The 26888-nt window shown below is 38.2% G+C and overlaps 1 protein-coding gene across 8 annotated transcripts in view; it reads right to left on the bottom strand.

Moving 5' to 3' along the window:
* The window catches only part of WDFY3 (WD repeat and FYVE domain containing 3), a 285583-nt gene that overhangs the window by 40645 nt on the left and 218050 nt on the right, over nt 1-26888 (bottom strand). For 6 of the 8 annotated variants that reach the window (XM_055588993.1, XM_055588987.1, XM_055588990.1 and 3 more), the window contains 10 exons: nt 25301-25528; nt 18588-18641; nt 16255-16423; nt 13030-13193; nt 10114-10262; nt 8216-8336; nt 7659-7744; nt 5703-5783; nt 2395-2449; nt 2010-2129 (listed from right to left, as the gene is read on the bottom strand). In XM_055588993.1, the coding sequence (XP_055444968.1) occupies nt 2010-2129; nt 2395-2449; nt 5703-5783; nt 7659-7744; nt 8216-8336; nt 10114-10262; nt 13030-13193; nt 16255-16423; nt 18588-18641; nt 25301-25528 (1227 nt within the window). The remainder of the gene's footprint in view (nt 1-2009; nt 2130-2394; nt 2450-5702; nt 5784-7658; nt 7745-8215; nt 8337-10113; nt 10263-13029; nt 13194-16254; nt 16424-18587; nt 18642-25300; nt 25529-26888) is intronic. The other 2 variants (XM_055588991.1, XM_055588988.1) reach the window with 1 other exon arrangement.

Genomic DNA, 26888 nt, shown 5'->3' on the forward strand with positions numbered 1-26888 from the left:
GAAGATTCCACATGCCTTGGTGGAACTAAGCCTGTGCATCACAACCACTGAAGCCTGTGCACCCTAGAGCCCTTGCTTCGTGACAAGAGAAGCCATGGCAATGAGAAGCCCGCACACTGCAACTAGAGTAGCCCCTGCTTGCCACAACTAGAGGAAATGCTGTGCAGCAGTGAAGATGGAGCTCAGCCAAAAATAAACAAATAAATGAAATTATGTTCAAATTGTGATGATGATTTATACAATACTTTTCTAAATGGAGAGATGACTCAATTAGATTTATTTCTGAAACTGGCTGCAGTGTAGAAGACAGTGACCTCCTCCAGTGGATCCAAATTTATTGGCACTTAGGAGACTGAATGGATTACCATGAATCCAAGAAGTTGGCCAAGCATCCAAACTTTGTCCAAGCCTAAGCTAAAGCTCAACTGGAATTCCAGTTGAGCTATTTCAAATCCTAAAAGATGATGCTGTGAAAGTGCTGCACTCAATATGCCAGCAAATTTGGAAAACTCAGCAGTGGCCACAGGACTGGAAAAGGTCAGTTTTCATTCCAATCCCAAAGAAAGGCAATGCCAAAGAATGCTCAAACTATCACACAATTGCACTCATCTCACATGCTAGTAAAGTAATGCTCAAAATTCTCCAAGCCAGGCTTTAGCAATATGTGAACCGTGAACTTCCTGATGTTCAAGCTGGTTTTAGAAAAGGCAGAGGAACCAGAGAACAAATTGCCAACATCTGCTGAATCATGGAAAAAGCAAGAGAGTTCCAGAAAAGCATCTATTTCTGTTTTATTGACTATGCCAAAGCCTTTGACTGTGGGGATCACAATAAACTGTGGAAAATTCTGAAGGAGATGGGAAGACCAGACCACCTGACCTGCCTCTTGAGAAATCTGTATGCAGGTCAGGAAACAACAGTTAGAACTGGACATGGAACAACAGACTGGTTCCAAATAGGAAAAGGAGTACATCAAGGCTGTATATTGTCACCCTGCTTATTTAACTTCCATGCAGAGTACATCATGAGAAACGCTGGACTGGAAGAAACACAAGCTGGAATCAAGATTGCCGGGAGAAATATCAATAACCTCAGATACGCAGATGACACCACCCTTATCGCAGAAAGTGAAGAGGAACTAAAAAGCCTCCTGATGAAGGTGAAAGTGGAGAGTGAAAAAGTTGGCTTAAAGCTCAACATTCAGAAAACGAAGATCATGGCATCCGGTCCCATCACTTCATGGGAAATAGATGGGGAAACAGTGGAAACAGTGTCAGACTTTATTTTTTGGGGCTCCAAAATCACTGCAGATGGTGATTGCAGCCATGAAATTAAAAGACGCTTACTCCTTGGAAGGAAGGTTATGAACAACCTAGTCAAAAGCAGAGACATTACTTTGCCAACAAAGGTTCATCTAGTCAAGGCTATGGTTTTTCCTGTGGTCATGTATGGATGTGAGAGTTGGACTGTGAAGAAGGCTGAGCACCAAAGAATTGATGCTTTTGAACTGTGCTGTTGGAGAAGACTCTTGAGAGTCCCTTGGACTGCAAGGAGATCCAACCAGTCCATTCTGAAGGAGATCAGCCCTGGGATTTCTTTGGAGGGAATGATGCTGAAGCTGAAACTCCAGTACTTTGGCCACCTCATGCGAGGAGCTGACTCATTAGAAAAGACTCTGATGCAGGGAGGGATTGGGGGCAGGAGGAGAAGAGGACGCCAGAGGATGAGATGGCTGGATGGCATCACTGACTCGATGGACGTGAGTCTGAGTGAACTCCGGGAGTTTGTGATGGACGGGGAGGCCTGGCATGCTGCGATTCATGGGGTTGCAAAGAGTCGGACACGACTGAGCGACTGAACTGAAGCTAAAGCTCGTCTCATCTTCTTGGGAATAAGTTCCTGTTGAGAACTGAAAACTATAATGCATATGAATCACTTAAGCCACTGCAGCATCGTTTAATTACTTTTGACAATGTGTTCCAATTTCACAGAAATGATGTGACATTTACCTCTGAGTCATAATCTGCAAGGATCCAGGGGAAGACAGGATATTGCATGAGGTCATTATACGATCTTCCAGCCAAAGTGTTCAAGTGCATCAAATACTGAAAGTTGCTGATTTCACCTCTCTTCGGAAAGATAAATAAAGATTCACTTTAAAGCGATCAATTATTTCCACTATGTTTGCTTTTAAAAATTTATATGCAAAATGAGGCAAAGGATAGTTTCTTACAGATTTCAGAATAACAAAACAGTTTTTTTCTAAAAAGAACAAAAAGAAAACTTTTTTGTCTATGGTATATATTTTATAAATTATTAAAGTGCTTTTAACTGAATGACTTATCCCTTCTGACTACAAATTATGAAGGATGCTTACATTTTCACTGAACTTACCTCCCATCTCTGAGTCACAGACTTTTCTCCAACCAGAGTACTAAGCAACCCAGATCTACAAATGATAAATAATTAAATGAATTGTAGGCAACATACTGTTTTAGCAACATAATAATTTTAAATCAAAGTAATTACAAAGCTGAAAATTTTAAGTCAACAGATCCATAAATTTTTCAAACTATGGAGGACAACCTACTGGTGGGTCATGAAATCGGTTTAGTAGGTTATGGTCAGCATTTTGAAATATGAAATAACAGAATTGAATTGAAGAAAAATAAAGAACAGAACATTGGAAGGCACTACACATAGTAAGGGAAACTATTTTCAGAATTTTAAGCAAGTTCCTGTTACTTGGAATGCAATGTAGTGTATATTTTTTACTGTGGATCATAGCAAATGAATTTGAAACAAACACTCATCTAGTTCAACTTTCAACCTTTTACAATAATTCCTATGTAAATTGATTTATTGTTTATTTTTCACAATAAACCATAGAAAATTCTGAAAGAGAAGGGAATACCAGACTACCTGACCTGCCTCTTGAGAAACCTATATGCAGGTCAGGAAGCAACAGTTAGAACTGGACGTGGAACAACAGACTGGTTCCAAATAGGAAAAGGAGTATGTCAAGGCTGTATATTGTCCCCCTGCTTATTTAACTTATATGCAGAGTACATCATGAGAAACGCGGGGCTGGAGGAAGCACAAGCTGGAATCAAGATTGCTGGGAGAAATATCAATAACCTCAGACATGCAGATGACAACACTCTTATGGCAGAAAGTGAAGAGGAACTAAAAAGCCTCTTGATGAAAGTGAAAGAGGAGAGTGAAAAGGTTGGCTTAAAGCTCAACATTCAGAAAACTAAGATCATGGCATCTGGTCCCATCACTTTATGGCAAATAGATGGGGAAACAGTGGAAACAGTGTCAGACTTTATTTTTTTGGGCTCCCAAATTACTGCAGATGGTTGATTGTAGCCATGAAATTAAAAGACGCTTACTCCTTGGAAGGGAAGTTATGACCAATCTAGACAGCATATTCAAAAGCAGAGATATTACTTTGCCAACAAAGGTCTGTCTAGTAAAGGCTATGGTTTTTCCAGTAGTCATGTATGGATGTGAGAGTTGGACTGTGAAGAAAGCTGAGTGCCGAAAAATTGATGCTTTTGAACTGTGGTGTTGGAGAAGACTCTTGAGAGTCCCTTGGACTACAAGGAGATCCAACCAGTCCATCCTAAAGGAGACCAGTCCTGGGTGTTCATTGGAAGGACTGATGCAAAGGCTGAAACTCCAATACTTTGGCCACCTCATGCGAAGAGTTGACTCATTGGAAAAGACCCTGATGCTGCGAGGGATTGGGGGCAAGAGGAGAAGGGGACAACAGAGGATGAGATGGCTGGATGGCATCACTGACTCGATGCACATGAGTTTGGGTAAACTCTGGGAGTTGGTGATGGACAGGGAGGCCTGGTGTGCTGTGATTCATGGGGTCGCAAAGAGTCGGACACAACTGAGCGACTGAACTGAACTGAACTGAAATTGATTTAAAGAGATTCAATTGGAATAAGCGATATAGCAAACAATATTTTGTCCCCAGTAGGTAAACATCATTCCTAAAAGAGATGTTTAAAAAGTGAATGAAAATATAAATATTTTATGACAGCAAAGTCATGGCTGTTTACAAAATTATGGACTATTTTCTATAGCAGACTTTTCTAGAATGCTATAAAACCCTAAAGGTTTAACAGCTTTGTAACATGGATAATTAATAATCTGAAGTTTGTGAATTGATCACAGAATGAGTAGTAAAGCACTTAACCATATATTTTATCATCTGAAAGGAAATTAAGTGAGGTGTAAACCTTAGTTCATAAACATTTCTAGCTCAAGAGTACAGATACCACTTTTCACTTCCAGAAAAATTCTTCGTTTCAGGTAAACCGAATGCAAAGGCTACTAGGTAGCGCTAGTAGTAAAGAACGTGCCTGCCAATCAATGCAGGAGACAGAAGAGACTTGGGTTCAGTCCCTGGGTTGGGAAGATGCCCTGGAGGAGGTCATGTCAACCTACTCCAGTATTCTTGCTTGAAGAACCCTGTGGACAGAGGAGCCTGGTGGGCTATAGTTCACGGGGTCGCAAAAGAGTTGGATACAACTGAAGCGACTTAGCACTGAAAAAAGAGCTGTGATCATTTCTCAACTTTGTAAGAAAGGGAATAATTGAAAAGGAGATTAAAGTTGGAAATGAATTTCTGCTTCTTGCCTTTGAGCTTTGAACAGTTCTTTAAGAAGTGCCAACTCAGCACAGAACAATGAAATAGCAAGTTGGAGATTATCTAGGCAGGCAAAAGTACTAGTAAGTTGCTTACAAGTAGAAAAAAGGCTAAATATGCTTCATGAGAGCCTTTTGCTTCCTGTATTTATCTTAACAACAACACAAATGATTAGGAACAGAACATGTTGCTGAAGTTAACAAAAGCATACATGCAGTATCTGTATTAAATGTCAGCTAAAGAAAAATAAAAACAATAATTTAAAGAGAAATACACAAATTTAATATGTATAGATACAAACAAACTGGTATCACATTTTATTTACAAATTTACAGCATGTCCAATAAAGTTTTAAGACATTTTCCTGCATCCTGTAATAATTAATTTGTAGCCCCAAAGCACTGCTTCTTTTCCAATGGATTATAAAGGGCTACTAATACAAAAGGAAATATATATTTAGAAACAAATCATTCAAAAAATTAAATTAATTAACTGATTAAGTTAATCAGTAAAAATTAAAAAGTAAATATAGAAAGCTGGTATCTATTGAGATAAGCAAACTTATCCACTAATAGTAGAATACAAATGTGTATAAGTTTTTTAACAAGGAAACCTGATAAAGATGAAATATCTAAAAACAAGAGAATGCCTTATACGTAATGATGAGTGGCCAGTAAATAAAGGCAAAGTTTCTAAAGAATTTTTAAAAAACAAGAGGAAATATTTATATATAATATGAATAGAAGATGCAGAGTAAAAGTGTCTATTTATACGACGGACTCAACTGGGCACAACTGTGCATATTCTCAAAACATTAAAGGAAAATGATCAACATGTGAGACATCTGACACTGGTTTGACATGAGCGATCATGCATATATTCTCTTATTTCTAATTTTCAGTATTGTAAAATAGTTCTACAAACCACTGGGGGTTGGGGTGCAGGGATATTCATTAAAATATTAAATAATACTGTCCAGATGTAAATGATGCAATTTCAGTATTAAACTATAACATGCAAGAGGCACATGACCTACCCCTGCTCCACACTGGTGTTCGGCCGCTGCCCAGACACAGACTCTGAACTGTCAGTGAGAGATGGCACTACAGCCAAAAACCTGGAAGATTTAAAAATAGCATAAAATCGGAAATGACGTGTCAGTCAGGATCTAATGGGAGCGTAAGAAAGAATGACTCATTTAGAGCTTAACTGCTGCATTTACCATCACCCCCTCGACTCCTCAGTAAATGGCAGGCAAAGGGAATATACAATAATTAGAATACTCAAATAAACAATACTCAATAATTAGAAACTCAATAAACAAATAAAGGTAAGATGATGGCTTCTAAAGCCAACGTAAAGATCCACAGCAAAACCTGACATTTCAGAGTTTTACGTATGTTGCCGCATTACTTGACACACTGATTCACAGGAATTGAGTCAACTTAACAATGTCCTAAAGAGTGACTGAAGCTAAACACTCACAGGACAGCAAGCGGTGCTAACAGCTAAACAAACGACAGCACAGAGACGCCACCGACAAATGAGAACACGTACACGAGGAAAACCTTTGTGTGACACTGTCATGATTATTTTCAGAGTAGCTCCTAATGTCAACATATATTTTTTAAGGGCAACCAAGAATTGTGGGAAAATCCTTGGAATCAATGTGGACCTTGAACTTGGCACATACACAGAAATCTCTCAGCTCAAGACAAACTCATCTCCTTGTAACAGCTTCTAGTTGGGAAGAGCAGATAATTTACCCATGTTGAAAACGATACCACCCTTAGAAATTAATAAGACAGGCAACTAACATTTCAATCGTTTACTTAGTTCGTCCCAGGCAACATCCATGGGAACTTTTTCTGCAGAACCTCCCTCATTTCTCTCATGCTCACAGGTAGTATTGCTGTACTGCAGTGATAAACAGTGTTGCTTGGTATTAGTCACTCCTCATTGGAAACACACAACTTCCCTAATAGAGGGATTGCCAGGATTTATATTACTCTCTGGACTTCCCAGGTGGTGCTAGTGGTTAAGTAACCCATCTGCCACTGCAGAAGATAGAAGAGACTCGGATTCCATCCCTAGGTCGGGAAGATCCCCTGGAGGAAGGCATGGTAACCCACTCCAGTATTCTTGCCTGGAGAATCCCATGGACAGAGGAGCCTGACGGGCTGGGTTGCAAAGAGCAGACACAACTGAAGTAACTTAGCATGCATGCATGCATACTACTCTTCAAAGAATAAGGGCTCTCTTATTACCTACCATCAGTTCATAAAAGCGTTATTATTCACACATCCAGCAGAACTTTCAAGCACACGAGCATATACTATTTTTCTTCTAGGTAAACACAGTTTACCAAAAATGAAATATGGTCAGATTAAGTCAACTGCTTTATTTGGTTGAGCTACTTTTTCAAGGATGAAGGTATCCAACTTACCTTCCAAAGTCAGAAAAGTCCCACAAGAATATAAATTCTAAGGAAATTCAGGCTCTGCATTCAATAGCAAGGTATGGCACTGCCTTCTTTTTGGTAAATATGAACAAAGCCTATTCTGAACCTAAAGTATTATTTTTTAAGCTATAGTTTCATCATTCCTTTATACTTAGAGATATTTTGATGAAGTCTAGTGTAAGTTTGGAGAAGGAAATGACAACCCACTCCAGTGTTCTTGCCTGAAGAACCCCAGGGACGGGGGAGCCTGGTGGGCTGCCGTCTCTGGGGTCGCACAGAGTCGGACACGACTGAAGTGACTTAGCAGCAGCAGCACTGTAAGTTACCAGAAGGAAAAAAAACGTTCTTTCAAAATAGAAGAGCATCAGAAGAAGCACGTTTCAAGAGGCTGGCAAAAATGAAACATTTTCTTCAAAGAAGTTAATTCAAGTATTTAATTGATTTTTAAAAAATGAGCTGAACTTGTAATGCTTTACACCTCCCATTGCTTCCCACAATACAGCATTATGAAGTATTCGTAATAATCTATACCTTTGATAAACTTTGTTTCTGATTCCTTTCTGAAAAGCAAGGAGGTAGTTTCGTCCATCTCCAGAGAAAACTTCCACAGCGATAGGCTGAAAAGATCAGAGGGAAAGACATGAAGAAAAAATGCAAGTAAGGTTACATATTAACTTTTCCACTATGAGTTTCCCTAATATTGAAGCAGTTAATCTGATGACTGGAAAACATTTTTTGAGTCATGAATTCCTAGCAGATTAAATTACAAAAACAGATGGAATTTGTTCTGCTCCATTTGTTTCTAAAATCCTTACTACAAAATTATAATTCTGTACATTTATAGTGAATGTAATTTTTATGCAACAAATATAAATCTGGATAACTATAGGGAAAGATGGATAACAAAGATAACACTCAAAGTTTTAGGATGCTAAAGGGATGTATTATAAAGCTATGCCACATGTGACACGAGCTTGTCTATATACAACCAAATCCAAAACTCTAAGCAACAAGGTGGCGCCTATCATGTATACATCCTCTAAATAAAGGAACATGACAAAATGTTTATTTCTACTAAATCAACCAACCTGCAGGAGATATCTCCGTTTATGCACTTCCTTGATATCTTCATATGCAAAGATACTGCACGTTCTCTTGAGCTGACTGGGGCCTTGCCTGGCTCCTCTAGGGATAATCGGCTCATGCATACTAGAGGCGGCCCGGAAAAAGGAGGCAACAGAAACAAAGCAAGAGGTAAACTCACTAGTTCAACAATCGGGGGTGCTATTTTCAACATGTGAAAAGAAGCAGGACACAATATACCTGAATATTTAGTTAAAGAAAAAACCTTTTAAGAGAGTAATTTGTTAGCAACTCAGTATACATTATCAACAAAGGTCCGTCTAGTCAAGGCTATGGTTTTTCCAGTAGTCATGTATGGATGTGCGAGTTGGACTATAAAGAAAGTTGAGCTCCGAAGAATTGATGCTTTTGAACTGTGGTGTTGGAGAAGACTCGAGAGTCCCGTGGACTGCAAGGAGATCCAACCAGTCCATCTTAAAGAAGATCAGTCCTGGGTGTTCATTGGAAGGACTGATGCTGAGGCTGAAACTCCAATACTTTGGCCACCTGATGCGAAGAGCTGACTCATTGGAAAAGACCCTGATGTTGGGAAAGATTGAGGGCAGGAGGAGAAGGGGACGACAAAGGACGAGATGGTTGGATGACATCACCAACTCAATGGACATGAGTTTGGATAAACTCCGGGAGTTGGTGATGGACAGGGAGGCCTGGCATGCTGTGGTTCATGGGAGTGCAGAGTTAGACACGACTGAGTGACTAAACTGAAGGGATACTATAAATCCCCTTTGGTGAATATAACTTTGTCTATCACCAACTCCCGGAGTTCACTCCAACTCACGTCCATCGAGTCGGTGATGCCATCCAGCCATCTCTTCCTCTGTTGTCCCCTTTTCCTCCTGCCCCCAATCCCTCCCAGCATCTGAGTCTTTTCCAGTGAGTCAACTCTTCACATGAGGTGGCCAAAAGGGCATATCTATCAGGCATAGCTGGTACAGTGTCAAGGTCTATATACCTTTAAGGGGCCAAGAAAATGTTTTAATATCTTTTAAAATCAAAAGAAAAAACCTTGAATTTTTAGGTAGAAGAAAACGTGGTAATATATAAAGTGAATATATTCATCTTTAAACCAACACAATCAGAAAACATCACTTTAAATAATTTTATATGCAAGAGGAGGCCCATAAAAGTCATCATGTGGCCCTGATGGCTGCTAAAAATGATAATGTGAAATTATCTCCTAGGAATGAAGATGACCATGTGTCAGAATAAGATGAAGGTGTCCACATTCACTATGTACATTAGGTGTTCAAAATGTAAGAGGAAGAGAAGAGCATGTTGATTTTCTAAGTCTTTAGCTTTTTATCTTCCTTCTTGTTTTGTCTGCCTCTGGGTTTTCCATTACCCAGTATCATGTCTATCACGGGACTGGCAGAAGAAAAGGAAGCTGGATCAACTCAGCCAGTTAATTCCTGCCTGTGCATAGGTCACACTGCTTCTAGGGTACTCAGAGGACATGGGCATGCTTACCTTTGTTGGAGTTTTGTACAGCTGCCTGTGTTTTTGCTATAACTGTGTTTGCACTGAGATTTGAAAAAAGAACACTCTACACATTCAGAATAACTTTATAAATATACAGATGACAATATCAGGAACTTGTATTATATCTAATGCTATTAATGCATAGCAATAAATTTTATGTAGTTTTCATTTTGATAAATAAGGCAAATTTGTCCCTTATAGCTTTGAAATATTACTCTTGTGAACATGTAATGACAGATGCATACAAACTGAGAGATAACATTACTTAAAACATAACTTTTCATTAAAAAAAAAAAACAAACTATGTAGGTATCTTGTTTGCTAAAGACAGCTATACTTTGTGTCTCTTCATTCATTTACTTACTTCGGAGGTAAGGTTTCAATATCTCTTATTTCTCTGGTTGCTGTCATTGTAAATCCATCAATCACATAGAAATGCTCTTTACCAAAGAGGAGTAGCCCCTCACTGGTATCAAGGCCCTGGACTCGAGCACAGCGGTACATGTGCTGGATCTATTAAGAAAACCAGAAACATTCATTAGTATAGTTTTTAAAAAATCAACTAATTTATTTAAAAAAAAATACAAAGGAAGCAAAATGTTTTTAAACATGGATTTAATGGGCAAACAAAATTTTACCAAGATGTTACTGTGTGATGGCACCCCCTGAGCTAAGCATATTAATCTGAGTGCAAACATAATAAACAGAAGAGCTAAGATTGCAGTCTTGAGTTGCAGTTTGACTTCAGTAAAAGGAAACAACCTTCTATTCACATCCATCCACTCAATCCACTTATCCCAGTATTCACTGAGTACTAACTCTGCCAGACACATGTGTACAAGGTTCCAGAGTCAGTGAACAAGTTAGAAGAGGAGGGAGATAGACAGAAACTTTGCAGGAAGGGGAACTGAGGCACACATGTGGGGAGCTTCTGACTGAGCCCTTGGCCAGGCAGGACGCACAGAGTGGGAAAGGCATGCAGAGCCTGATGTGCCCGAGTTGACATTCTAGTTTTGTCATTTAACTAGAGATTTGGTCAGATTTCTTCATGTCTCTGGGCTTCTGTATCTTCAAGTAAATTTCAAATATACTTCAGTGGCGGGTTGTAAGAGTGAGAGAATATATAGAATCATGTTAGCAACTGCTGGCTGTCTTCTCTTCCACACAGCTTACTTTCCTCTTCTTCCAAAACAGCCTCTGGAATTTGTCTCTGTTCGCTCCCCACTGGATTCCGCCTGCCTGGCAGACTGTGGTGCCATTGTAAAAAGCCAAACTTGGCAGAAGCTGTATTTTCCTCATAGAAGGACGGACTTGCTAAAGCCCTCAATGTTACCATTGTTTTCTTTCCAACAGGCAGGATCTAGTTCTTAGCAAAAATTCCTTCTTGCTTATTCTTAGTTTAACATGAGTCAAGGAAAAAAAATCAGCAACTGAATCAGAGTCAAACAACTGTCAAATGAATGTCAGTCTGAATGCACTTCCTGCACTATTCAAGCTTAAGGCAATTAGAGCAAAGGCTGTGCTCACAAGATCAGAAGCTTAAAGCATGACAGTATCAGAAAATAAATTTTCTAAAATAGACAAATAGAAGTTTCAACACCACATGTGAACTACAATAAAAATTTAGAATGTTACAGTGAAAAAACTTCACATACTTCTAAAATAATTCTATTTTAAGTAAAATAGACACAGAGAAAATGTTATTTCCTAAGTGCATACCTTAAAGAATTTTCAAATGCTTAAAATATGATGCAACCAGCATCCAGAACAAGACACAGAACATTCCGAAGCTCCCAGACACTTATCATGTGCTTCCTTCCTTCAGACCTACTGTACTTTTATAGTTACAATTTTTGTAATGTTTTCATTCAAGGCTATATATTTGAACAGAATCTGAAAAAAATTAAGCTCTAATTTCTAATTACTATTTCTTAGTGAGTAATATTTCAAGGGTTATACCACAATCTACTATAACAGACAAACACAACCTTTAAAGACATGATACTACACGTTCAATTCCTTCATTCTTTTATCCCTTTATTCATTCAACCAGACACTCCTTCATTCAAGGTTTACAGAGGGTGTATCAGGTGATTAAGAGCTGTGCAAGGCACTGGGGTAGAAATAAGAAAACACTGACTGCCTACAAAGAGCTCACTATCTAGGGGAAGAAACAGTCACAGGAACAAAGAATCATAACTCAATAAATGAGTGACAGACAAAAAAGAAAGTGAAAGTATTAGTCGCTCAGTCATGTCTGACTCTTTGTGACCCCATGGACTACAGCCCTCCAGGCTCCTCTGTCCATGGAATTCTCCAGGCAAGAATACTGGAGTGGGTTGCCAATCCCTTCTCCAGGGAGTGATAGATATAGGGTTTTTATAGTTACAACTTTTTTCCCCCTCTTTTTATGTTTTCATTCAAGATTAATCAGGCTACATATCTTTGAACAGAATTTTAAAAATTAAGGTCTAAAAGAGTGAAAGACATAGGGCTTTATAAAAGCTTAGAGGAGGGTATTTACATATGGGCTGGCAAAACCCTGAAGGAAAAGTTCCTATGTATTGAGTACTAAAGACTCCAGATAAATGAAGCTGTATCAAATGTGGGTTACAGGGATACAGGTTATGCGAGTGACAGGGGCATTTATGCAGAGAATGCAAAGAGTAAAGTGCAAATTAAAGAACCAACATCATGGATGGAGTGAACTGCAAGGTACAAAGTGCTACAGGGGCTCAGGCTACACGGCAGAGTCAGTAAACTAAGCCTAGAGGGGTTGCAGGTTATAAGAGGTTGAGAGCGACATAAGAAGGCCAAGTAGTCTTCTGTGAGTGAAGCTGAGTGTAGGGGTGAAATATGAGGCTGGGGGTGATGGGCTCAAGGCTTGGGGATGATGGGTTAGTTGAAGCTGCTTAAGTGGTTAGTGCAATTACAGAGGGGTAGGGAAAAATACAGGACCAAATTGCTGAACGGGTTGTGTACATGGGATTGAAATAGAATTAAGGGGAGAGCTGCAGTCTGGTAAAGGGTATACAGAAGAAGACAGGGAACTAGGTGTCAATGTTAATCCTGTATCTGATGCCACTTCATGCTGGTCGGTATCCGGAGAGGTGAGAAAGTCGTGCAGATGAAGAGTGCTAAACCCAGAAGGGGCTTAATACTGATTTCACTGCAGAGGCTGCAGTATGTCTCTTTGGCTGCCAGATAAATACCCTTCAGCTGTCTTGTAAAAGGGAAACAAACCACTCAGTGCAACCCCTCCTGTCCAGAAGCCCAGCACCTTTTCGCCCTCCTCCAACAGGCGCAGCAGGGTGGCGTTGTCTGTTTTCTCCTCCTCTTCTATTGAGCTGCCCTCGGCTGTCTGGTCCTGTAGCTGCTCCTGTGTCTCCTCATCGCCTCCGTCTGGTGCTGACCGAGACCGTTTGAGAGGTGGCTTGACCAGTCCTGCAGGACAAGAGCCAAGGGGGCCATGTGGTCTCACGGGGGCCACTGGGGAGTGGTTTAGTCTCAAGGAGTCCTTCCTGTACAATTTGAGAGAATTCAGGAAGGCATGCACACACTTCAGTGGCCAATAGCACAGGCTCTAGGGACTTCCCTGGTGGTCCAGTGGTTAAGAATCCGCCTTCAAATGCAGAGGACATGGGTTCGATCCCTTGGGCAGGGAACTAAGATCCTAAATGCTGGGTAACTAATACCAGAGTAACTAATACCATGAGCTGCAATTAGAGAGCCCATGTACTGCAGCTACTGAGCCCAACTGCTCTAGAGCCCATGAGCTACAACTAGAGAAACTCTCTGCAACAAACAGCCTGTGTGTTGCAATGAAAACCCAGTGCTGACCAAAAAATCACCACCACGACCACAAAAAAACCCCAAAACCAAAACAAATAAAAATTACCAATCACCGCCCGCCTCCCCCCGCCAAAAAAAAAAAAACAAAAAAAAAAAACCCCAAAAAACCACCCCACTCAGCACAGATCTGGTATTAAACAGTTGTATGACCTGGGAGTATTATCTGCCCTCTCTGAATCTCAAAGGGTTCTCATTTATAAAAAAACGACAAAAATATCATCTCTACTGGATACCTGGAGGACTGCTGGAGAACTAAATGAGGTAATTCTGATCAAGCGCTTAGGATCATACATGATAAATAGTAAACTCTCAGCAAGTGTCAGATGCCGATGATGATAAACAGAGAGATTAGCAGAGTGAATGGTAACAGGGGTGATGCTAACGCGTGGGTTCTACTGAGGGGATACCATCAATAAATGGTCAGTCATTATCAGAAGCAAGAATAAGGACGGCAAGTTATAAACATGATTATAAGAGATCCCACCTACATGGAGGGCCCATAAGGGCTATTTTAAGACTCACGTTATAAGTGGCAGTATGGTCATTCAGACATGAATGAATCTGTTTAACTCAACAGATCATAAAGAGTAAGAACACAATTCTTTTTGATATAGAGCTGGATACTTTAATTTGCCCAATAAGTTAACATTTTACTGCCTACATTTTGATAATTTTATTGATAATCACAGGAGGTGAAATTAAAATCTGAGGATGAAGGTAACCACCAATATCCCAAAGTATAGGAAACAAACAGGCTCTAGGACTCTAAATCTCTAAATCTCACATTTAATATTCTTTAGTTTGTTTCCTCAAAAGTAATGTCACATCTATCTACTACAGTTGCTCTAAGAATTTTGGAAAAACATATCTGCTAGAATCCTACCCTTTGAACCCAAGTTATCAGAGGTTCTGGTTTGTCTTGGGAAGAACCTTATTTTCACATAGCAAAGACTACAATAAATAAGCTGGAGAAGGAAATGGCAACCCACTCCAGTATTCTTGCCTGGAGAATTCCATGGACAGAGGAGCCTGGCAACTACAGTCCATGGGGTTGCAAAGAGTCGGACACGACTGAAGTGACTTAGCATGCACACACAATAAATAAGCAAGAAAGAGCAAGTCTTGCTGAGGACATCCAGCAGGGGAAAAACTGCCAGCTGCTTTATTTATAGTTTGATGAATCAAGACCTCCAATTCCATATCTATCATAACATCTAGCACATCAGTGATGACACCAATATTTGTGGTTTTAGTTTAATTAGGAATTAGGAAAACTGAGGCTAAGAAAGCTAAATGCCAATGACCCAAACACATCACCACAAACTCTGTGAATTATATACCTTGGTTATAGCCATTAAACACAGCTTTGAACTGATATCAATGACTTTGCTGATGCAGTGTCAAGAAATAAGAAGGCTAAAAACTCTGTTTAACTACTAAAAATTTCAAGGATTCTACAAAAATATTAGGTCACTTATGAAATATTTAGTAATTCATAGTCATCATGAGAGAAAACAGGTATGATAGGAGAAGCTGACCACAACTATAGATAAATGCTTTACGTTGACATGGCCATATACTATTAGATTTTTATCAATGAGATCTGCAAATAAGTTTTAACTTACACTTTTAATCCACATTCCAGGGCTTTATCTATAGACTATACCAAGACTTTACAATTTATGATTATTTCAGAGGCTTAAAAAATAACAATGGATTGATTTTACTTTTTCAACATCAACTGAGTCCCCACTGTGTGCTACACATGCGCCAAAATCTATAAAGGGATGAGAGAAATAATCTCTGCCTCTGAGAAACTGATACTTTAGGAAAACATAAAATCACTGAAATTGCTGTAAAAGATATGACTACAGCGCCACTGGAGCCCGGGGAGCTGAACGAGAAGGCTTCAGGAGGACAGTTGGATCAGTATCTTAGGACAAAATTGGGAAGGTCCAGCTCACAGAGAAGCTGTGGAGGAGGGCAGAGGGCACACATATACAGATGTCCAGAATCAAAAAGCCCATGTCCATTTTAGTCCAATCCTTGATCATATGCAGGTCTTACTAGGCTCACAAAGTATAGATTTGCAATAATATGTTTTAGCTCATAGGAGAAAAGATCATTATTTCTTACTGTTGGCTAACATGCACTAATGACACATTTAATGGTTGTTTTAATCTTATAAATATTCACTTAGTTATTAGGGCCTTAACTTAAAATATCAGGTACCACAGACAATTCTGCCAGATACAGTGAAAAAAAAAAAAAAAAAAATCAAGCCAATGGGTACATGACATTCATCTATAGGCTATAAAGAAGAGCCAGTCTCTTTAGTTTTGATATAGAAATCCATCTTTAAGAAGGCTGATACACTAAAATATGCATAGATACTTTTAAGTTTGGCCCTACTGTTTATAATATATAAATAGTCGCTCAGTCATATCCAACTCTTTGTGACCCCATGGACTATAACCTGACAAGCTTCTCTGTCCATGGAATTCTCCAGGCAAGAATACTGGAGTGGGTAGCCATGTTCTTCTCCAGGAGGGTCTTCCTACTGTTTATAATTGCTAATATTTTTCATATGAATTGAAGTAGAAGGAATGCTCCCAAGTGTTTTTAATTAAAGTCAGAGAGGAAGGCTGCTGACCTTTGACTTTAGCAATCGTGTCTTCACCATGTTCTGGTTCTTGCTGAGCAGCTTCTCCTTCGGAGCTCTCTACGATGGCATCCTGCACAATGGCTGGGTTGCCGGAGGCTAGTCGCATGTAGTATTCTTTACTGTCATAACTTATGGCTCTTCTGTATCGAGCAGGCTTCTATGGAACAGCAAAAGGAAAGTGCTCAGCTAATTCATCTTCAAGAATTAATAGACTGTACATAGTAAAAGCACAGACTTTTGGGTTAGGTTTCTCTCTTTTTAAATTGTACTGACTTTTAGAAGACATACATAAAACAACAATATTAGCAGTTTTGTCCTTTCCGAAAAAAGAAATACATCATCTTTTGTCAAATGTTTCCTGTTAGTAGAGCACAGTCTTCCTGATGCAGCAGTACAGTAGAGAGAACACCCAGTGTCAGAAAGCATCATGTTGTAAGGGGATGTCTAATTTGTGGAGAGCCTGGAATTTTGTTTCTGCCCCAAGTAAACAGCTTAGGCCTGAAGGGCCATCCCTTTGGCAGGAACTACCTGTGTGTGTACTGCAGATACTTGGAGGTAGAAACCCAGAACTGCCCTTTTCCTCCTGGTATTCCCATGTCTCACCGTAATACTGGGAATGGCCCAACCCTTCAGAGTCCTGACCCCACATGGAATGCACTGGCTTCAGGCCAGATGACACCATCTGGTTCACCTGCCACTCCAGCTTCTGTCTCCAATTTGCTGAAACAACCCTGTTGTTTGTTGTGTAAAAGAATATGATCCAGAAACTTAACAAATAAATGAGTGTATCAAGAACATACATAAGTCCATTTTGAAGAAGAAATTAATTACCCAGAAACATCAGAAGAGATTTAACTTTTTGGTGTTTAATACAGAACATTTTCTTTTCAGAATAATTAATATTTATCTTAAAAAACAGGTTGTCCAGTTGACCCAAACTTTTTTTCTTCAAACAACAGACAATGAGAAATTAAGGTTTAAAATTTCCTATAAAAATGTAAGACCAAAGGGAAAAGTTTATATGTTCCTTGACCAGAATGACCCAGACTTTGAATCAACAATTAAGAAAAAGATAAGAGTTTGAAACACGCTTAAAGACCTTCTCTTTCTAAACTTACTTTCCTTCCCCATTAAAATCTAATTGAAAATATTCTATCAGCCTAACTCTCCATCAAACAGTTAATATGTATTATCTACAAAAATACTTAAGTAAAACTCTTTTAAAAATGATTTTGAAGTAAAATGGAAAAAAAGTGCCCAACTGGATGAAATACTTAGACTAAAATACTGAACCAATTTTGAGGTGAAAAGATACCTAACTCAAGCCACCGCTACCCTTAACTTCAGGTGTAGACTTAGAATGAAGAGAGCTGCAAGGTAACTGATGAACGATGTGCAGCAAATGAAAACTGGACTATGTAACACGGAAGTACTGAAATGCTGTAAAATAATATTACAGTTATGGAAGGATGAATCTGATGAATTAATAAGAATATTGTAGTATTTTTTGAAATGAAAGCAGGGTAGTTAATTTTGTATTATAACAATTCTCTACACAAGATTTAACAATTATCTTCAACTCAAAATTGTTCATTTTTAAAAAGATGAAAGCATAGTTAGTGATGGGCAAGACAATGAATTAACAAATGTGGGACAACATCTTGGATACTGACTTCATATCTGATTCGGAACTAAAAGGATTCTCCCCCAAATATTTTGAGGTAAATTTCTGTGTTGTAAAGTTCTGCATTTTTTTTTTACTGCTTATGTATTGAATCTTCCCGCAAAAAGAAAATAATTATATAAATTTAAATTAAAATAAAATTGTATTTAGAAGTGATCATACACTTAGTTTCCATTTAGTTCCTTCTGATTGAAAAAGTAATTTTAAAAGAGAATACACTTGCAGTCTCAAAATATATATTGTTTAGTATCTAGAAGAATTAAATGAGAAGCTGAAAACAAACTTGGTGGTGTCCGGCTGCCCATTACTAACATGCCTTGGGACTTGTTAGTTTATGTGTGAAGCGGTACACTTTTCACGGTGAGAGCGATGGGTATTCAGCCTGTTAGTGAGCTGCATAGGGATCCTAGAAAGCTAATCAGAACAAAGCAAGAGAGATGAGAACATCTCTTAGTAGGAATGAAATTCACTTTTTTCAACTCCATGGAACTTACAGAAACAGCAAATTGAGAGTTATCCCTTTAGGTTAGTCTAGTCTACCATGCACTAATATAAAATAAAACAAAACCAAAACAAAGAAATTAAAATAAAAAAACTGTAAGTATTTTGCATTCTTTTATGGTATTTTGTGGTTTACCTTTTGAGGAATGATATCATCAGGTGTCTCAGGCTGTTTACTTGGGATCTCAGACTGAAAATAGGGTATTAAGTATAGACACATCAGAAAAAAATAACAAAGAGCAACACAAAAATAAAATACTCTTGAGGATTGTATGAAATATGGAAGATGCACTCACACAAAATTAATATGATATCCTAAGCTGCTTGAAATAATCACTTAGCATCTTGTGATTATTTTCTCAATTATCAAAAGTAGTTTTAAAGTAAAACATAACTGCTAAAATTCTCAAGGTTACTGAACAAGACAGACTTCAAAGTCACACAGACAAAACTTGAGCACAGGCTGCCAGTGTCTTGGACAATTTATAGACAACTCTTTATATGGCTTCAAAGGAAAAACAGAGAAAATTGGATAATGGAACCTAGTTCTAGCTATTATTAATATCTTCAACCTAACTTTTACTGTGCTTATCTCTCGATCTGTTTTGCAACAGAAGCAACTGGTTTGAACTATTATCTACAATATCCAAAACCACAGAAATCACTAAGTGCTTGTTAGTGAAAAAACATCTTCCCCTAAAAGCCAGAGGACCTTCTTCCTTTGCTGCCTTCATAGCTGAGATCCCAGAGAGGCTGAAAGTGGAAGCAAGCTTGGATTATCAGCCTCCAAACCGAAAGTTTCTCTAAACATTACTTTTTAAACAATAAGGTAGTTGCTTTGTATTTTATTCTCAGAATGAAACTGAGTAACAAGAAGGCAGGATCTGTTGAGCTGCAGCACGTGGCCTGTGCACGTACACATACAAACGGATAGCTACAGACAATAACACATCCAAGCAACCTTCCAGTTCTTCTTTTCACAGTTTGTATTTGGAGATGACTTCCAGTACCTGGCCTTACAGTAAATATGAGCAGGCAAAATGCTTTCAGAAATGTTTGCTTCCCCTGGCAAAACAAACGCGGAACTACTGGGCATACTTTCAAGTATTTAATATGGTTTAATAAACATCTCTCCTTAACAGCGAACTTTTAAAAGCATACCTTACGTTGACAGATAATCTTTAAAACACACATCCATGTTCCCAATCGTGGTAAAGGTTTGGGTTACATGAGTATTACTACACATTTGTTGAGATTCACAGAATGGTGCACTTAGGATGTATATGTAAAATTCATGCCAATAAAAAAAGAATTCTGAACAAATACTGAACTCCATTGCTATACATGTGGAAGTGTTTAGGGGTGAAAGGTACTGATTTCTCCAACTCATTTTAAAATTAATTAAAAAATAAAACAAGACAGACCACTGGACAGATGTGTGATAAACCAATATAGCAAAATGGACCAACTGCTATTGTCAAACCCAATTCTGATGTCCACTATATATCCCCAACTAGAATATGGGCAGGGTCTGACATGTACACGATAGTATGTTCCCTGGAGCATATGACGGAGGGCTGGTTTAATACACAGTTGCTCACTGAGCCACTAACTGAGGTTCTTATTTTACTAAAAGGTACAGTGTTCAACATCAAAGGTATATGTATACTAATAATTTTAGCATATCACAGTTCTATTTAATTTAAAAAATTATAAATTATTATTATAACTATGTTTATACAGAAATTTAAAATTTTCAATGTCAGAATTTCTAGTAAATAATTTTATAGTTCCTTTACTTCTAAGTTTTCTCTGTTACTGGCAATGGAATTTCCTGAGCTGCTTAGTTAATACATAGCATATAAAAATATATGCAGGGGAAGCCACAGGAGACTCACTTAATTACAAGAAAAGGAACTTAGGTGAGTTGTTTACCCTTCTGCCCTGAGCAGCTCAACATTAAAGGGAAATAGTGAGGGTTTTATCCCAATAATATTTGCAAAGAACAGTAAATTTGTTTGAGACTATTATTCTGTGAAAATAAGGGGCTTGTAGAATTAAAACCTGGTTTTAGTACTTAAATATAATTTTAAAGTGGCAAAGTTTGGAATTTTATTCTCCTTCCTCAGGATTCTGAGCAGCTAGCTGCTTAAAAACCACCAGGTTTTGTATTTGCATCATTTCCCAGGCTCACATCTTAGTATTTATAAATAATATTACCACTTAAAATACAGAATTATAGTACAACTCAGTATAGCTATTTTAGATTTGAAATCAACCCTCCAAGAAAAGTCCCTGTGCAAAGGGACTTTTAAGTGCAATTAGAAAATTTTGCACACATACATAACTTTTCTCAGGACAAAATTAATTTTTGTTCTCATTAAAATAATTTTAGTTAATAAAACTTCAAAGCTTTTAATCCTGTGGCAAATGAAACACTAAAATATTCTCTTCATTCGACAAACATCTAACTTAAAAATAAAGTTCAAAACTTACAATAAAAGATAAGCTACTTTTTAACACAGTATGTAGCATTATCCAGGTTTAAGAAATAATGACCAAAGAAATAATCACTTGATTATTTCTAACACATCAAAGATTTTAAAACAAGAAATAACTTTGAAATCATCACTGTATGTTCACCTCAAGCAACAGGACTAAAGAGTTAAATGTTACTTAAACAATGATTCTTCTTAATAAATAAGGTGAAGATCAAATCACTTGTCCTTACTCCAGGCAGAACCTATTGTACCTCTCAAGAGGCTTCAAAAGCAATTTTTAGTACCTGTTATACCTGAAATCGGAGAAGGCAATGGCACCCCACTTCAGTAGTCTTGCCTGGAAAATCCCATGGGCGGAGGAGCCTGGTAGGCTGCAGTTCATGGAGTCGCTAAGAGTCAGACATGACTGAGCGACTTCATTTTCACTTTTTACTTTCATGTATTGGAGAAGGAAATGGCAACCCACTCCAGTGTTCCTTGCCTGGAGAATCGCAGGGACAGGGGAGCCTGGTGGGCTGCTGTCTATGGGGTCGCACAGAGTCGGACATGACTGAAGCGACTTAGCAGCAGCAGCATACCTGAAATACCTCTTAGGTTGCGAAAAGTACTGCCTATATTTTATAAAGATGGGTACAAGGAGAACGGCGCATTTCCACAAGCGTAAAGGAAAGATGTGACTGGTCTCTGATTCTGGGAGGCCACATTCAAAATGGTTCAGAGTAGAGGAGTATTTACTATGAAACTGACTAAGCTTATACCTCAACTGAGTCCTCACTTCCCATGGGCTCCTTTCAAAGCCCTGCAAGAGAGGCTCTAGCAATTTTTTATTCATAATGCCATACTCTTTTTATTATAGAGCCTCCCCAAGTTACAGAAACTTTACACCCCATAAAATTTGACTCTAGCCCTTTGTAGTGCAAGAATAATTAGGAAAATTCTCTAAGAATACTGAATGGGAAGCAATGGATAAATTCTAATTTAGGAAGAAAGAGCGCTGACAAGTCCATTCATTGAACACTTACTAAGCTCTATATACTCTTCAGCATTAGAGAGAAAACCCTAGCATATGGGACTTTCCTGGTGGTCCAGTGGTTGGGGTGTAGCCTTTCGGTGCAGGTGGTGCAGGTCCCATCACTAGCTTGGGAGCTAAGATCCCGTATGACTTGTGGCCAAAAAAAAAAAAAAAAGCCTAAACACAACATGTAGGCAATGTTGTAGCAATTTCAACAAAAACTTTAAAAAAATGGTCCACATCAAAAAAATTCTTTGAAAATACAAAAAGAGAAAAAAAAAATCTAGTATATGGTTTCTCTCTGAAAGAAATTCACTGTCTGTTGATGATGTCTCAAAACCACCAGAGATTGGACTCTTTTTTAAAGACTGATTCAACTCCTGAGGAATTATCAACCTATAGTTATTATATCTTGCTCTGCTACTTAGTATTATATCTTGCCTTGCTACCTAGAAGAGATTCCTTAATTTTCTAGGCTTCTATTTCTCATCTGTGAAATTGGGATAATAACATAACTACACTTCAGAGGGCCCTGGAATTGTAAGTAAATGCTCTGCAGAGCATCAAGCACATTGTGCCTTGTAAGTATCTGTGCACTCTCTCTTTAATATTTATCATTTATTTATTTATTTACCTGTGCCAAGTATTCGTTGCAGCACGTGGGATCTCTTTTAGTCGTGGCATGCATACTCTCAGTTGTGGCATGTGGGAATCTAGCTCCCTGACCAGGGATCGAACCCTTGCCCCCTGCATTGGGAGTGGAGAGTCTTAGCCACTGGACCACTAGAAGTCCCTGCTCTTTTTTATTTTACAATAGAAGTTAGTGAAATAGCATTTGCTTCTACTTTTTGGAATTTTCCTTGATGTCAATATTGCCAGATGGCATATTCCATAAAAAAGTGGACATTTAATGGTGTTTCAAGTTTACAGATTTTGAACTAGCACCACCAAAATCATTATTCATTTGGAAAATTTCATCATAGCATATTAACCCTGACTTTACATGAACTAAAGCAGCATGAATTCCACAATCTGTAATCATCTCCCCTTCCCACCTGCTTTTTCCTTTTTTGTAAATGTATCTCTAACATTTCTCGACTGCCTTGTATTTTGCAATATGTAACCCAATTGGGGGGGGGGGGGCGCGGGCAGGGCAGGGAAAGCTCCATATGGTGCACACTTATTTCTGAGACTGTTTATAGATTTCACAGGCTGATGAACTCCTTTGATAAGGTAAAATGCTAATGGATATTAAGGTTGTAAGTGTGAACTCTGAATAGATTATTATGTTTTTATCTGATATAGAACTTCAAACATACTTTTGTAACTTAAGGTTTTGGGAGGTAAGGAGGGGGCAAGGGATAAATTGAAGACTGGGATTGACATATACACACTACTACATATAAAATAGATAACTGATAAGGACCTGCTGTATAGCAGGTATAGAGTTCCTTGTATAGCACAGGGACTCTACTCAATACTCTGTAATGGCCTGTATGGGAAAAGAATCTAAAAAAGAAGAGATATATTTATAACTAAATCACTTTGTTGTACAGCTGAAACTAACAACATTGTAAATTAACTATACTCTGATAAAAATTTTTGAAAATACTTTTTAAAACAAATGACACTGTTATAAGAAGCAATGGAGTACACACAGTTAAAAAAAAAGAAAACCTATGGTTATGTAACTCAAAAAGTATATATCTCAGTTATATAGTGAATGGTCTTATATTTAAGAGTGCACATTCATCTTCTGTTTTCATATTCTTGAAGGTGAAGGTGAAGTTGCTAAGTCGTGTCTGACTCTTTGCGACCCTGTGGACTATAGCCTACCAGGCTTCTCCATCCATGGGATTCTCCAGGCAAGAATACTGGAGTGGGTTACCATTTCCTTCTCCAGGGGATCTTCCCGACCCAGGGATCGAATCCGGGTCTCCCGCATCGGAGGCAGACGCTTTAACCTCTGAGCCACTAGGTTCAGTTTCTTAATTCATATTCTTAAATGTATTCAATTTGAATGAGTTTCTTAATTCATATTCTTAATTGTGTGTTGACTTCATAAAAATATTTTATCAAATTCTACAGGCTTAAATTCTTAATCAATTATTTACTTGGGAAAAATGGATGAATAATCAGAGATTGTACTGCTAGTCTGCTCTGACAAAAGTATGTGCTATTCGAAGGCTGCAAAAATATGGGTGCATTTTTTTTGCTACCGAGTGCACTAGTATGAGAAATTATAGTGCTTTAAGTTAAAATTTACCAAGTATGGCATTTTTGACAGAATGAAATAGCTTTGAGAAAAACAAAACTTTAGGGAGCAATCTTTAAAAAATCGTAAACAACTATGTATTAGCAGGTCTAAGATCTACGATATTCTAAATAGCAACAGGACAAAGTGGAGTCAATTAGCACAAGATAAATGAAGCCAGGGTTTTGACTGAGAAAAAAAGAGGCACTGGAGCAATCCAAGTCGTCTCATGTTACACCATCTTCTCACTAGAAGACACACGCACCAAGTCTTTTTTATTAATCTTGGTTTCTTCCATTGTTGAGAGAATCATGTCTGAGTCAAGAATGTGAAAGTACTTAAACTGTGAAGGGGTTTCTCTTCCTCAATTTGCAGTGACTTTACAGGGGAAGACTGCATTTTCCCAAATGTTAAAAAAAAAAAAGCATGATTCTTAAATCATGATCAGTTTATAGACAACATTTTTCTGGTCAGTGCAAAAATCTGAATGAAGGCTTTAGGAAGGGCAACTTGTCTGAATAAAAAGAAATTTAAGGGCAAATGCTGTCTGTTTTATACTGGTGGAACCTGTGATGAAGCTTCTCAACATAACTGGGATGATCTAGACACTCGGGCTACTATTATTCTTTGGCTGCGCTCTGCATTTCTTCAGAGTACTGCTTAGTGGCTGTGTTATTTTATTTACTTAACAGATAGTGTTTATTCCGTGCTAGACACTTTTCTGAGTACTTGACTAATTTTAATCACTTAATCCTCCTAATGGCTTCTAAGATGGAGCTGCTATTTTTCTCCATTTTAGGCGTGAAGAAAGCAGAACCTAAAGAGGTTCAAGTGGCTGATACTAGGTTATCAGCTACTGACCGGGCAGCCAGCTCCAGGGTCTCCAACCTAAACTGCTTCACTGTGCGATCTCCCTGCTTATCTTTTCATTCCATCGCCACCATCCTGACAGTGCCAACGTAATACAGTTCATCGAATTTTCTAGATCAGGTATTTTACGTAACTGAATAAGAGAAAATGCTTGCAAAAAAAGAAGGGAAACTTGAGACCGCCATGACAAACGCTGACTTTTGAGCACTCACCGCCACGTTGGTTTCCTGCTCCGTTTCTGGCACGTAAGGGTAATGGTTATAAAACATATCATTTCGCACCATTTTTTTCCTCATTCTGCAGGGCCCCTCTGTCATCTCCAACATCCATTTGTCGAGATGGGAACCAATGGGGGGGCCCCAGAGCCCCCGCTCCCGCAGCAGCTCGTACTCGATCTGGCACCACTCTTCCGTCACGTACTTCAGGGCATTTTGCTGACGCTAAGGGAGTAGGGGTGGAGGGGAGTCCAGGTTGGTTTTCAAGCAAAAGCAGGAGCAACAATTAAAAGTCTATAAACAGCTTAAAACCAAGTTAGTATTTGGTAACAGAACCCAATCCACGCCATTTCAGTCAATATCATAAAAGTAAAATTACACTTATTTATGGCTAAAATAAGCTATTTTGTGAGAAGGTGGGTTTTAGTGATGGCCCAAGGGGATTATTTTAGCGCCAAGTTCCGTGGAAGGTATGTACAGGGTAGCTTGTGTGGTACACTTGACCCGAGTGTAGAAGAAACTTGTAACTCAAGACACAGGGAAGATGGCAATATTATTTATGAAAATACAATGTAATGGCTTGTCCAGTGAGAGATAAAAAAGACATGAATTTAAGGCTGAATCCCCTTCCCCACCCTAGATTGTAAAGCAGTTACCAGAACAAGAATAAAAGAAAATCTACAAAGCCAGGTCAAGAAATATTGCCAACACACTAGATACCTGCTGATCTCCATAACATTTCCAATACTTTTAGGTAGAGAATATGCACATGCAGTTCTGATAGGGAACTTAACATTTATATAAAAAGAAAAGGAAAATCATTTTTACTTGGCCACTGGGAGAGATTCAAATCAACTTACTATAAGGGAAACTTATGACTTGTGGAATAACTTCTTGCTATTGTCAAATACCAAAATGTGTAACATTTCAACAGTAGATGCTTGTGACTAACTTATCTAATGATTCATGAAATATAAGTATATACTTTTAAAGTCTAGTAATAAAGATCTCTTTATATAACTAACCCTAATGGTTATTGAAGAAGTCATCTTGATGTTATATGATATCATAATAGTACTTATGTGTTCCTGACGGGAGGAAATCACCTGTAATAACTAAATATCTAGTATCATGCCCATAAAATATTAGCAGCTTATCATTCAGAAATCCTTAATGCATACAATTTAGCTGCCATGGAAATATTTAGGATACGTTGTTAAGTAATTATGAATTAATCAAGATTTCACTGAAGTTTTTATTGACAAAATTACTAAGAACTTGTAATAATAAAAAAAAAACTTTATGTTTTAATTTTTTAGAATTTTAAGAGACTTCTCAGAGACTTTGATGCACATGCTGATGATCTCTGTATTAAGTCTGAAAAAGGGATCTTCTGACATTTTAATTTTTATTAGGAACAAACACATGAAATATGATGGTCATGAATGTTATTAGGGTTCAGCTGTGCTGATCTCCAGTCTGTCACTTTTTAATGCAGTTTGCCCAAAGGAAGTTCCACTCTTTCTGTCTTAAAACCAGTGGCCAAAGTAGCTGCTGCCAGGAATAACTAAAAACATCACCTTTG

Source organism: Bubalus kerabau, chromosome 7 (genome assembly GCF_029407905.1).
Source record: "Bubalus kerabau isolate K-KA32 ecotype Philippines breed swamp buffalo chromosome 7, PCC_UOA_SB_1v2, whole genome shotgun sequence".
NCBI lineage: Eukaryota > Metazoa > Chordata > Mammalia > Artiodactyla > Bovidae > Bubalus > Bubalus kerabau.